Source organism: Notamacropus eugenii, chromosome 1 (genome assembly GCF_028372415.1).
Source record: "Notamacropus eugenii isolate mMacEug1 chromosome 1, mMacEug1.pri_v2, whole genome shotgun sequence".
Classification (NCBI taxonomy): domain Eukaryota; kingdom Metazoa; phylum Chordata; class Mammalia; order Diprotodontia; family Macropodidae; genus Notamacropus; species Notamacropus eugenii.
The window spans coordinates 489,848,508-489,863,237 of record NC_092872.1 but is presented as its reverse complement, the minus strand read 5'-3'; the positions used below and the strand labels follow the sequence as shown (position 1 = coordinate 489,863,237).

The 14,730-nt window shown below is 41.3% G+C and overlaps 1 protein-coding gene across 1 annotated transcript; it reads left to right on the top strand.

Moving 5' to 3' along the window:
- Nucleotides 1–2,035: 2,035 nt before the first annotated feature.
- LOC140519671 (large ribosomal subunit protein uL6-like) lies at nucleotides 2,036–2,743 on the top strand. The gene has a single exon (XM_072632961.1). It carries the CDS (start codon nucleotides 2,072–2,074, stop codon nucleotides 2,648–2,650), a length of 579 nt encoding a protein of 192 aa, XP_072489062.1. The 5' UTR covers nucleotides 2,036–2,071; the 3' UTR covers nucleotides 2,651–2,743.
- The last annotated feature ends 11,987 nt before the right edge of the window (nucleotides 2,744–14,730 follow it).

The window sequence follows — 14,730 nt, the reverse complement described above, 5'->3', positions numbered from 1 at the left end:
GTTTGCCTCAGTTTCCTTTCTTTGACCTTGGACTTAATCTCCATTTGCCTTGGTTTCCTCAACTGTGAAAAAGGAGATAATAATAGCACCTATTTCACAGGGTTGTTGTGAGGATCAAATGAGATATTCCTAAAAAGTAATTAGTAGTGTCGGCACATAGTAGGTCCTTTATAAATGGCTATTCCTTTCCCTCTTTGAAATGGACAGTAGTCTAACTTTCCAGTTCTTTGCCATCACAAAAAGAACTGCTATAAATATTTTTGTACATATAGGTCCTTGTCCTTTTTCTTTGATCTCTTTGGAATACAGACCTAGTAGTGGTCTTCTGGTTTGCTTTTAACTTGAATTCTGCATCCTATCCACTAAGCTGCTTTCCCCTCTGCTCTAACTTAACACTTTGGGGTCTGTTACCATCACTGGACTAGAAAAATGTGCCTAGAAGGGAGTGCTTCTTTTAGGTCAAAGGCCACACAGGGTTTGAGAGAGACTACCCTTGCATAGAAGGGAGTGGGAGGTGAAGATGGCTTGGGAATGAACAAGACAGTAGAGTTTTCTAGCCTTCTTATTGCATTTTCAATGTTTGGTTCTCCTGTGAGACACTGGATTATTCAAAATTATTTGTATAGAGTTTTGGTTGCCGTCATGCTTTACCTTATGCCTGCGTAATGTCCACAACAATCTGGAAGGAGTCCTTTGTTAGTTGACACAACTTTGCAATGACTGGCACTTCCAAGTTCCTGAATTTCGTGTAGGCCCAAGGAAGCCCCTGACTTTGTTGGCTGCCTCTGGGAACAGAACCATAAAAGGTGAATTTTTCTAGGCCACAGCTTTGTGAGTTAGCACCAAGTCATTTGTTGACTTAGTGGGAACCTCTTAACTTGAAAAATAATGTAGGTTGTGATCTTGTCACTTCGCATTCAGTCAAAAAGTCCCAATCCAGAAACAAGAAAGGGGAAGTAAAACTGATGTATCCTTGTGGTCACACTGGCTTCTGAAAAGGGAAATGAACCATGCCCTGAGTGGTGGACTTAATGGAAGATGAGGAATTGTTGTCTTTTCTGCTGTAAAAACTGGTGAAGATTTTCTTATTTCCTAAGATATACTCCCACCCCTCTGTAAATATGGCCCTTCCCTAAGTATGTCATTTCTCTTTTACAAAAATGCCCCAAGTGAAAATAGAAGCAGGTATGGAGCCTAGAATCCTACTTCCAAAGGTTTCTGTTGTTGTTCAGCCTTGTTTGACTCTTTGTGAACCTATTTGGTGTTTTCTTGCAAAGATACTGGAGTGATTTGCCATTTCCTTCTCCAGCTCATTTTACAGAGGAGGAAACTGAGGCAAACAGGGTTAAGTGACTTTCCCAGGGTCACACAGCTTAGAAGTGTCTGAGGTCAGATTTGAACTCAAGAAGATAAGCCTCCTTGACTCCCTGCTCAGCAGTCTATCCACTACATCACCTAACTTCTAAGGGTAGAAATATACTGATTCAGAGAGGGAAAAGTGTCTTGCCCATGATGTTTCTGGAGCAGCTAAATGTTCTCATTTCTTCTTCTGGTGCCTCCCTTTTCTGATCACTTGGAGAAGGCCCAGAAACTGGGTTAATCTTTCTTTGGCTAATAAGGCTGGCCATTCAAGGGCAAAATAAATATAGACAGAGAGAACTTATCTTTGTTTTTTTATTACTGCTTGAACATTTTTTCCTTTGAAAATAGGAAAATTAAAGTCATAAAATCAGCAGGACTTTTGTGTGTGTGTATTATTTTTTACCATCTCCCTTATCTTGGCATTTTAAAATAAAGCAAAGCCCAAATCACTTTTCTGAATAAAAACATAACTTCAAAAAATTAAAATGACTTAAAAAAGGACAAATGTTTAGTCCAATACAAATGCTAACCTATTTTGTCTTTGTAACCCTAGTATCTAGTGTAGTGCCTTGCACATTATAAATTCTTAAACATTTAGTGGACTGAACTGGGTCTCTTCTGTGGTCCTTTTGAACCATTTTTTTCCCTGCTAAAAATCACTTTTTCAAGATTGTGCAGACGTTCTCTCTTTGGCCCATCCAGCACCAGAATGAAGACCATTCTCAGCAACCAGACCGTTGACATCCCAGAAAATGTTGACATCTCCCTTAAGGGTCGGACAGTTATTGTGAAGGGGCCCAGAGGAATCCTCCGTAGGGATTTCAACCATATCAATGTTGAGCTCAGCCTCCTTGGAAAGAAGAAAAAAAGGCTCCGGGTGGACAAGTGGTGGGGAAATCGAAAAGAACTTGCAACCGTGCGCACAATCTGTAGTCATGTACAAAACATGATCAGAGGTGTTACCCTGGGTTTTCGTTACAAGATGAGGTCTGTGTATGCTCACTTCCCCATCAATGTTGTTATTCAAGAGAATGGCTCACTTGTTGAAATCAGAAATTTCTTGGGTGAAAAATATATCCGAAGAGTGCGCATGAGACCAGGTGTTGCTTGTGCTGTTTCTCAAGCCCAAAAAGATGAGTTAATTCTTGAAGGAAATGATATTGAACTTGTTTCAAACTCAGCTGCCCTGATCCAACAAGCTACCACAGTCAAAAATAAAGATATCCGAAAATTTTTGGATGGCATCTATGTTTCTGAGAAAGGCACAGTGCAGCAAGCTGATGAATAAGTTGAGAAAGATGCCGAAGGCTGTGTCCTGAGGAGTCAAGACTTATTCAGATGTCAAAATAAAAATACTTTTTGTCAAAAAAAAAAAAAAAAAGATTGTGCTGGACTTTTGAGGGCAGTAAAGGTAATTCTCAGTTGCTATATACAGGATGGGTTCCTGAGCTGGTCAGAAGTCTCTTAGCTCAACAAATGCAGTGGAGCAAGAGGTGGCAGAGAACAGTCCAGATAGGTAGGTCACAGCGACCCCATGCCTGGGTCAAGGGCCTCTTGTAGTTGTGTGGGTGCGAATGCAGTAATAAAGGCTGTAAATCTATTTTCTAGGTGGTGCAGTGGATAGAGTTCAGGGCCTAGAGTCAGGAAGACTCATCTTCCTGAGTTCAAATCTGGCCTCAGACCTTTACTGACTGTGTGACCCTGGGCAAGTCATTTCACCCTGTTTGCCTCAGTTTCCTCATCTGTAAAATGAGCTGGAGAAGGAAATGACAAACCACTCCAGTATCTTTGTCAAGAAAATCCCAAATGGGATCATGAAGAGTCAGACACAAGTCAACAACAAATCTATTTTTTATCTTGATCTGTAACTGGTTTCATCTCCTGCTCATTTGATGCAAACTTGAGAATGTTATCCTCATCTGTAGCAGAAACAGTAGAAGGAAACAAAGCAACACACAGTCCTGGGTAGAAGAAGCTAATGTAATAGAAACAGCATTGTTCAGGTGTCCCCTAAGTCTGCACTACGACTTTGGGGTTACCCTGTATTTGGAGTTAGAGGACCTGAGTTCAGATCCCAGCTATGTCAATTACTGCCTGAATGACTTTAAACAAAATGTTTAATTTCTTTAGGTCTCAGTTTCCTCATTTGTAAAATGAGAGGACTGGATTATGTGACCTGTAAGATCCCTTCCAGTTCTGCATCTGTGATCCTAGGATGTAGAGGAAAGAAATCTGGACTCAGTCAGTCCGTCAGTCAGTAAGCATTTGTTATGTGCCTATTGTGTGCTAAGTTATGAGCTTCAGTGCCACTAGTCCCACTTGAGTTTCATTCTGTGAGAAAAGATAAGGTCCTTTACAGTAGAAATAGTTTCATTCATTGTATTTCTATCCCCAGAACTTAGCCCAGTGTCTGGTACAGAGAAGGTGCTTAATAAATGCTTAACTGCTTGCTTCATAGGACAAGTCACTTAATCTACTGAGCCTGTTCTGTAAAACAGGAATAATCCCACTCTGCCTTCCTTACAAAATGTCAGATTAAGGATAATGATGAGAAGGTGCTTTGTAAACTATGAAATGCTACATAAATGTATATTATTATCGTCCGACACCAACTGGGATTTGTAAGACGTGCTGCTTTTCAGTTTCATGAGGCTGTCAAGAAATCACACAGGGAAGACACAAACTGGCCTTCTATGAAGCAGCCAAGGTAAATCCCATGGCAAAGCCCTTGTGTGTAGGGTTGGAGTTGGTTATATTTCATTAAACCCTGGATAATTAATGTCATTCATCAAGCAGCAATGGGAATCAGGAAAGGCCCCTGGTGGAAGATAGCATTTAAGCTGAGGTGCGAATGAAACCAGAGATTTGATTTGGAAGGGTGGAGGCAGCAATGAACTCTGTGTTTGAACTTGGTCAGGTCCCTTTTTCTTCTCAGGGCCTCAGTTTCTCCACCTACAAAATGAGATGGTTAGACTAGACTAAAACACCTTTCTTACCTCTGACATTCTAGGATCCAGTGTAGAGAAGGGTTGCTGAACCCAAGGCCACACAGAGAAAGTGATGACTGAACTAATCCTGGAATCCAGGGAGCCCACAGGCTCCTAGCATTGTGTTCTCTCCACCACTTGTCTCATGCCAGAATGAGGTACAGGATGGGAATAAGTTATCCCTTCCATATTGAGACTTTCTTCATCACAGTTTCAATATATTGTGGTTCGGAGAAATTAAATGGGAGTTTTGTGGAATCCACCAATAGATGACACAGAAAAAGTTAGAAACTCAGAAATGCATAAAACATACATATAGTATTGTATAACATCAACATATTTTATTTTTTTTAATACCATAATAATTCAGACTTCTCTGGTACAAAGGGAGGGCCAAAAAATTTTACATGGATTTTCCAGTTCATGTCACCTCACCCCAAACCATTTGATGTGGAAGGGATAACTGTAATGTGTTGGGAGGTGGGGAAAGGAGAAAGAGGGGAAAGATCAGAAGCCTACAGCTCAGCTGGGAGCTCCAGCAGGTGGAAGGAGGGCACTGAAAAAAACTCTGCTGACTTACCATCTTTGCACTTGGCTCACCCAGGTTACCAAGGCTACTTGGGCCATGACTCAAAGTGAGTCAGCAGGGTAACATAATAGCCATAGAACAAATCTGATCTCAGGGTACATTAATAAAAGTCTAGTGTACAGGACAAAGGAGGTCAGGGTCCCATTTTCCTCCATTAGACAGACAGATTGAATGGAGAGCTGTGTGCTCTACTTGAGCTGGCCCATTTTAGGAAGGTATCCGAGTCCCTAACAGCAGTTATGGGGGCGTAGAGGAGGTTCCATGAAAGAAATAGGCAGAACAACATTGTAAAAATAATAATGGTTAGCACTGATCTAGCACCTTAAGGTTTGCAAAGTGATTTACAAACAGTGTCTCATTTTATCCTAACCCTGAGAGGTAGGTGTTGTTATTATCCCCATTTTACAGAGGGGGAAACTAAAGTTAAGTAACTTGCCCAGAGTCACATAGTCAGTAAGCAGCTGAGGCCACATTTGAATTAAGGTATTCCTATCCACTGCACCATTTCCCTATCATTATAAAGAAGAGATTTTTTTTTTTTTATCATGCATATTAACATATGGGGAAGTTCAAGGTGCAACAAAAAACATGACTGTATGTGCATGCGTGCGTGTGTGTGTGTGTGTAGACAGGGAAGAGTTATAGATAGAGAAAGGGCAACGTGAGAAGGGCTTAGAGCAAAGAATATTACTGGGTCTCCAAAGTGAACGATGACCAGAGCTTCAAGGGCAATGGTTTTTTGGCCATATCAGGAAGAGGATAAAGAGGGTTTTGTCCTTTAGAAAAATCACCCTTGTCTTCAACCCACCTAGCTCTGTCAAGCTCTCCATGACTCCTAATCAATGTATGATGCCTATGTGAAATTGGTATAGGCTATATAAGGAATCTTGGTGTATGCCCTATATGACTCCTAAGTACTGGTGTAAGCAGCCCACAGAACTCTCCCTGGGCCTACAGAAGGCCAGGTGTCACTTTATTAATTATCCAACAAGGGAGTGCAATATCTGGGCTGTCCAAAAGATAGTATACTATACTCAAGTCACCAGTCAAGTAGTCCTTTCAGAACTGCTCTGGCTCCTGCTTAGAATATCCCCACTGGTCACCAGAGGGTATTAAGCTTGCAAACACAATTTCACATGACTTCTCACTTAGGTTTTGAATTTTGAGCAGTAGGTGACGAAATACTCATACTAACTGCTAGCATTGATTAAAGAGCTTTAAGTCTTGTGAAGTGTTTACAAATATTACCTCATTTTATCCCCATAACAATCTTGGGAGGTAGGTGCTTTTGTGATCCCCCATTTTACAGGTGAGGAAACTGAGACAGAAATTAAGTGATGACTTTGCCCAGGGTCTATTTAAGGGCTTGCTTCCATCATTCACTGTCTTTGCCCAGTGGCTCTTCTAAACTTTTTCATCTCTCCTCAAATCTTCCATAGCTCTCCCTCCACTCTCTCAACTGACAACCTTGCCTCAGATTCTAGAGAAAAAAATGAGATCATTTGTTGTGAGTTCCCTCTTCTCTTTTCTTCATCTCCTATCACTCAGATGCCTTCTGCTACTTTCTCCTCCTTCATACCTGTCTCATATGATGAGTTTGCCTTACTCCTGACCAAGGCTAACCCCTATACCTGCTCTAGCTATCCTATCCCGTCTGATCTCCGCCAACAGGTCAAATCCTTGGTCATCCCCACTCTATCACTTATCTTCAGTCTCTTCCTGTCTGCTGCCTACAAACATGCCCATGTCTCTCCCATCATGAGAAAAGCCTCACTCAATTCTTCTATCCCTGCTAACTATATATAGTCCCATATCTTTTCTGCTCTGTGTAGCTTTATAGCTTAAAACTGTACTAAGATTTTGGGGACACTGTATATACAGTATAGGCTAAAACTCATCCACACCCTCTCATTCTATACAACTGGTGTTCTTATCTTTCCATAAATATTCCCTTAAAAAGCTGCCCAATGCTCTAGAAATCTCCCTCTGATTCTTTTAATATTTTGTGGATACCAGTGAAATTCTTGGGCTATTCATCTGTCATCTCTCATTCTAGATATATGACTAGCCCTCTCCTAGTCATACATATGACTAGAATCTAGATTATGGATTTAGAAGTGGAAAGGACCTTTTGAAATCATCTAGTTCAATCCCCCCATTTTGTAGGTAGTCAGAAGACTGGTTGGTCTGTGACGATAATCCTCAGAGAACATGTAAATATTCATTGCCTGATTTCAGTCCAAGAGAGCATGTGAATGACTCAAGGGTTTGTAATGTAGAATGATAAAAAAAACTTCTAGTTGACTGTAGAACGGGAATAACTGATGACTCAAGGGTTGCTGAACCAGGACTAAATGGGCATACAAAAGGGGCAATCTGCCCCTTCATTTTTCTATTTCCTTTATGGTTAGGGAGGAGGCAACTTAAAGCTGGTCCTGAGAATTGGGTGAGGGAAAGGTGGCATCCCTATCTCCCACCTGGTACATGTTTGCCCTTTATCTTTTGTGTTTGCTTCCTTGATTAGATATCTGAACAGCAACCTTGAGAGATAGATGATAAACATACATAGACATCAACCTGTTGAACATTGTGAAAGGGGAGATACAGGAAGATAGCTGGTATCTGCACTTGAGCAGAAAATAGGGAGCAGAAAATAGGCAGCAACAGCCAAGTGACCTAACTGAGCCGCAGAATGGCCCAGTCCACCCAGCAGAGATACCACACTCTTAGAAGATCTGGCCCAGCTGATCAACAGAGAAACTCATCCATCATTGATACCATGAACCATAGCAAACTTCACGAGGATGCCACAAAGGGAACAAAGGCCTTCTAGACCAAGGAGTCTAGAGGTATTCTTTTGACACACATTTTTTTTCCCTCTGTGCATCTCACTATCATAGTACTTCAAGTTAATCCCTATTCTTCCCTAGAGTCTGTGTGTAGGCCTCAAATTTTTAAGGGGAATGTTTCAACTGTTCTTGCTATACTTCCTCAGTAAATGAGTCAACTGATTGATTATTGATGGAGAGCACACCAGTAGGGACTCAGGAACAATATTGAAACAATAGCCTCTTGTAGTGACCTGCTCTGAGACTACTGAAGTATGAGTAGCACTTTCCTGAGGAACACACCAGTTAGTGCAAGTACATGTTGGAGGAGTGATTACATATTTATGTAGAATTTAAACCCAGGGAAGTGAAGTGACCTGACCAAAGTCATACGGTGACAGAGTTGAAAGGTTCTGACTCCAAATCTAGCATCCTTTACACTGCACCATTCACCACAGGGTTTGGATGGGTGAGAGGTGACTAATTTCAAAGTAAGAGAGAGCATGTTAATAATACCAAACCATGATGTGCTCTAAAAAATGAATACCAAAAGAGTACCTCAGGTGACAAGGATGCAGGAAAGGAGGAAAGCAGGAGGAAATTTAAAGTAGATGAGAATTTTCATTTTGGAGATTTAAAATTCAAAAGGGACATTCCCTGAGGTATCTTGGATGAGGTTTGGACTGAGAAAGGGGATCACCAGAATTGGAACCAGAAGATCTAGGTTCTGCATGGTTCTGCCATTTATCACTTCTGGCAATAATAATAGTGATAATAATAAATAATAATAAAAGAAGGTACCTTCAATCTCAAAATCCAGTGACCAATACTGACCTATATTTTCCAGCCTCAGTGCATCTTCCTCCATTCTTTACTTCTCCATCTCTCTTCCCTACCTCTGCCAAAAGCAACATCATCCTTTTAATTATCTAGGATTATAACATTAGTTGACTCTTAACCCTCTCCATCCCTCCTCAACCCCACCCAGATCAGTTGCCAAGTTCAAAGGATTCTATCTCCACATCTTTTACATCTGTCCCTTTCTCTCCACTCACAGTACCACCAACCTAGTTAAGGCATCATCATAAAATCTCCTCCCAACTGGATTCTTTGCTTCTATCTCTCCTCTCTCCAATTCATCAGCAATACAGCTGCCATATTAGTTTTAATGTAATCACTCTCCTACACTCAAAAATTTTCAGTGGCTCCCTGGTACTTCTGGAATAAAACACAAATACCTCAGGGTAGCATTTAAAGCCTCCACTTTCTGGTTTCCACTTACCTTTCCAGACTTATTATAGAACAGAGAATGATTCTACACCACATGGCAGTGGAGGTACTTTCTGTACCAGTACAGGCCTCAGGATAGATCTACTCCCTCTGCTTCCCTTCTCCTGGATCCTGGGACTGCCACACCTCCCTCCCATCTATATGCCTAGACTGGTGATGCAAGGCACTAGCAGAAAAGGATTCCAGCTACTCTCCCCTTCCCTTGCCCCCTTTCAAGTAAAACCAGCATTAGTTATCCCTTGTTCCTGTCCTCCTTTGCCCTCTATTTCCACTATGTCCTTTGGATATCTCCCCTATTATAGTGTAACAGAAAGATCTCTGCATTTAGCAGTGGAGGATATGAGATCAAATCCTTACTCACTCTGCTACTTATTAGTTATAGGATCTTTCAAAAATCACTTCCTCTGTCTCTCTGAGCCTCAGTTTCCTCTGCTTTAAAATGAGGGAGTTGGACTACAGGATCTTTCTGTCATCCTACGATCCTAGATACTTCCTGTCACCTTCCTTATATCATCTGGTGCTTAAGCTTCTTCCTCAAGATGCCATTTTTCTAATTTCTCCAAGACCAGCTGCTCCTTCTCTCATATCCTCTGGCACACCGGGCACAGAGGAAGAGTTGATATATTCTCCTTTCTTTTTCAATGAGTTCAGTACCTGGCTCACAATCTCCCTCTTCCCCAACTTCTGCTCATACTAGAGGATTTAATATCTGTGCTGATATTCCCTCAAATACCCTAACTTTTCACTTCTTTCTCTCCTACTCTACCTTAACTACACACACACACACACACACACACACACACACACACACACACACACACACACACACAACCTAATTCTTGCCATCACCCACAAATGTTCCACTTCCATGTTCAATAACTCTGAAATTCTTTTATCTAATTATAATATTGGATCATTTATTTCTGCTGAGCCTTACTGCTCTTAAACCTATTCTTGATTCTCACAATGACCTGCAATCGTTCCATACCATAGTATTTTCTTAGGTCACCAACCCTTCCTCACTCCTCTGTATGTGCTGTCTTCTCTCATTAAAATGTAAGCCCCTTTGAGGGCAGACACTTTATTTCTTGCTTGCTTGTATCTGGAACCCCCCTGATGCTTCGCAAAGTACCTGGAATAATAACTGTACACATGCATTAATATTTATTCAGCACTTCAAAGTTTGGAAAATACTGTATATATGTTATCTCATTTGATCCTCACAACTGCCCTGCAAGGTAGGGGCTATTATTATCCCCATTTTACAGATGAGAAAACTAAAGCTGAGAGAGCTTAAGTGTCACCCAGGATCATGCAGCTATTAAATATCTGAGGCAGGATTTAAACTCAAATTTTCCTGAAGCCAAGTCCAACATTCTATCTACTGCACCACCTAGCTGCCTACTTAATATATGTTGTATCTATCTATAATTATCAAAATTCACATTTATGTAACAATAATGAGATTAGATTAAAAGCACTTTACATATATTATCCCATTTGATCCTCATATAGCCTTTCAAAGTAGGTAATACAAGTATTTTTACCTTCTACTTTACTGACGATGAAACTGAGGCCTAGAAAAGTCGAATGATTTGCCAAAGATCTCGGCACTCTTAAGTGGCAGAGCAAAAGTGTCTGTCCCAGTTCTGGGGCTCTTGTTGTTACAGCACGTTGTCTTCTTGCTTTAAGAGCTAATTTAATTCAACAAATGTTTATTAAGTATCTTATGAAGTTCCACTTAATGGTCTGTGCTCAGAACAGAGGGTCAGAGAGGACAGAAATAAAATACAAAACTCTGACCTCAGAGGGATCACCATCTAGCCCAGAAATCACATGCTTGCACAAAAAAAGCACAAGGCAAAATGAGTGGCAGGTATAGGGAAATCTTATAAAAGTTCACAAGAGGTTCCAGCCTGTCAAAGGTCCAGGGGAGAGAGTCTAGACTCTCTAGCTCTGTACACTCTAACCCTGACCTAAAATATCCATCTGCTGGACCTTGCCTTCACTGCAGGAGAGGCAGAGCTTAAGCCATAGCCAGGTCTTCAATTAAATTTCATAAACATTTATTGTCTACTATGTTCCAGGCCCTGGGGATACAAAGTAAAAGACCAAAGAGTCCTTGCCCTCAAGAAGCTTAGGTTCTCCTCACAGAAGGGCATATATACACAAGTAAATACAAAGTAACTCCAAGAGGGAGCCAGCACTAACTGCTCCAAAGATCAAGAAAGGCTTCTGTAGGAGGGAACAGGTGAGCGGAGACATGAAAGAAGGATGTGGAGAGGAAAAGGTGAGGGGGGAGCTGAATTAGAGCGCACCCCTGGGGGAACTGTGATCCCTGGGCCCTCTGCCTCATAGGCATGGGAGACAGCCTATGTGAAGTCAGGGAGGTCAAAATTGGAGTCACCCAATTCAATATGTGTGTATTTAATACCTACCATGAACCTGTCCTCAAAGCCCTTGTAGTCCATTTATATTCCACTGTGGGTGTGATACAAGTACAGCCATTACTAGGAATTCCAGCTCGCACCTTTCTCTCCAGTTTACCTCAACCACTCACAGGGGTATTTGTTCCCTATATCTTCTCATACCCAATTTGCTTCATTTGAATGAAAAAGCTTTTATTAAGTGCTTACTATGTACTAACCACCAAGCTAAGGACTGTATATGTAAATAGAAAAGTGAGATAGTAACCGATCTCAGGGAGTTCATACCACAGAAGAGGTAGGAGTGCCAGAAAACTCAGAAGCACTCAATGAATATTGGAGTGAGGAAACCAAGGATTGGTCTCAGGGATCCTGGCCCCTTGTTAACCCGAGTAGGAACAGGAGCTCTCATTCTTGCTGCTCACCAAGTAGCCACAGGAAGCTGGACTTGCTGGTATTTCCTTGTGAAGTCAAGCTCTCTGGTCACCCCTGAAATTCTAGATCCCCCTCAAAAACAAAAGTTTTCCTAAATAGTTGGGTACTGTTGGAACCTTCCATGATCATTCAGTTTTGAGATCTCAACTACATGGGGCAACTTAAGAAACAGGTTCTAAGGTTCACCCTGTCACCTCAGTACTGACTGGATAATTAAAAACAACACTGAACAACCCAAACCTAAAATAAATGGGGTCAGGCATAGTGTGACTTGAAAAAATAGAGATGTTGACTTCCTTCTCATCCAGGTGGTATGAGTAGCTATAATGCTTTCCATCCTGGTAACTACAGGTCATCTCCTGGTATTTTAAGGAATATGTTGTTCAGTTGTTTTAGTCATGCCCAACTCTGTGATCCCATTTGGGGTTTTCTTGGCAAAAATATTGGAGCGGCTTGCCATTTTTTTTCCTCCAGTTGATTAAGGTAAACAGAGGTTAAGTGACTTGCCCAGGATTACAGCTAGTAAGTATCTGTGGCTGGGCTTGAACTCAGGTCTTCCTGACTCCAGGCTTGCACCTAGCTGCCCTTTTAAGGAATATTCCCCCCTCCCAATCCCATGATCCTGAGACTCAATAAGAAGATGGCTAAGGAGGGTCTGGAACCAAGTAAAGGATCAAGAGTGAGGTCATGTACAGATTCCAGATCCTAAAAGTCCAGAATAAAGTTGTGAAGCAAAGTCAATGAGCAAGGTAGTTATCCATTCCAAGTATGTTCCAGTCAAACACCCTTCAGCAGCAGTTTTACCTGAGATACAGAGACCACACCCAGTAACTGACGGCTCAAATAGAGATTAGAAAGCATCAATGAGACTGCTGTGGGAGAAATATCTCCTCTCTGAGTTCATGTGGTGGGTAACTGCTGCCAAAATATAGTTACCACAATGCAGAAATTACAGGAATAAAAACCTAGGTTTATGCTCAAGCACAGGTTCAGGCCTCAGAGAAAACCTAAATAATCAATAGGATTCAGACAAGGTCTCTTATGGGCAAAATTACTCCAGTAACAGAGATATAATTTGTTTACATATTGCAGTCTTGTACATTCCTTTTAGGCTACAAAGTTAAAGATAAATTCATAATAGCAGTATCATAAAAGTTGAACAGTTAAACAGTCATAATCTCATGCATCCCCTAAGGAAACAAACTTTATTAAACAAACTCTATAGGTAAACTAAGTTAGGTTACAGATTAAACTACATTTAGAGGGGTCACAAATAGGCTGACCGAGGAAAAAGAAATACATGTTGCCAAGGAGTTAGGGATAGTTAAGATTCTTTCTCTGGCTTTTATCTAAGGAATGCTGAATGCTTTAAGTACATTTTCACATCCCAGGAGACAGGTTTTGGTCAACTCAACAACCTTTCAATTAGGAGAAATGGCCTTGACCTTCCCTTAACATTATTATTCCATGAGTCAGGTTTTGGTCAGGCAAGGTTAATATTAACAGGAGACAGATTATTAGTTAAACAAAATTTGCAGGAGGGATGACCCTGAGTCCCAAATAATAAAAGGAAATAAAAAGTTCCCATAACAAGACACTAATCCCCAGAATTAATAAATGAATTTGCTTTTCTCATTAGACAATTGACCCTGATTTGCTTCTTTTTCTTTTTCTTTTTTTAATAGGGGATGCAGCCCTGGAGCTCTTACCTGAGGCTATGCTGTCTTGACTGGTGAGCTGTCATAAGGCCAACTCTATCTAGGCAGCCCCAGACCGTAGACTATATCTCACTCCACCAACCTTCTGGCTAGCCTGCCATTCCCATATGTCCTTACCTGCTTTCCATCTCTTGATCAGAGAAGAGTAAAACACTATCACTGCTTCTGGAAAGGGTTTGTCAATAGCTTTCTCTGTAGCTCCACTGTCCCTGTGACTTCCCAGAACAAAACACCCTTCCCAGGCCACCATTCACCCTGTATCAGTTGTCTCTCCCATCAGAATGTAAACTCCTTGAAGGTAAGGACTACCCATCTTTTTTTATCTGTATCCCTAACATACAGCATTACACCTTAATTAATAAATGCTTTTTTTCATTCATCATTCAAAATAATATGCCCCATCCAACCTCTTTTCCTTCATCTAAAGGAATCCATTCCTGGATCTATCAACTTGGGAAAAACAAGACCTTCAGAAAACCACTAGAAGGAATAAATAATGTTGAATTTTAAGTCAGAAGTCCTGGGTTCAAATCACATCTCTGCTACTTCCTATGTGACCTTGGGCAAATCATTTTACTTATCTGGGCCTCAATTTTCATCTGTACAATTAAAGGGTTGAACCGGATGATCTCTTAACGTGCCCTTTCAGCCCTGAATCCTATAAAAATGAGGCTGGCAGTTGATGGCATAGGAATTGCTCAGCCTCAGGAATAAAAGAGTAAAGGACATGATAATAGTCTTCCTACACCCCCCCAACCCCCAAACCTCCCATCTGGCTAAAGGTTACTGGGGAGGAGAATAATAGCTGGTTGTTCCCCAAGGGAAGGACAGGGGGGTAATAGATCCTAAGTACAGCTCCCCTCCAACCACACAGAGAACAATGCAGAACCGTTATTCTACCTCCCACCAGTGGCACTGCACTCCCTCCCCCCGGGGCCTATTCCCAGGCAAGAATAATTGCCTAGGCATTCTGGGACCATTGTGTTCATTTAAATTGCTAATTCCCCAGCTAAGCAACTTCAGCAGAGTGAGTATCTGTAGGAGAATGCCCTCAGTAATTAATGCTGAAGGGCACACGTCCCAGGGCACTTGTAG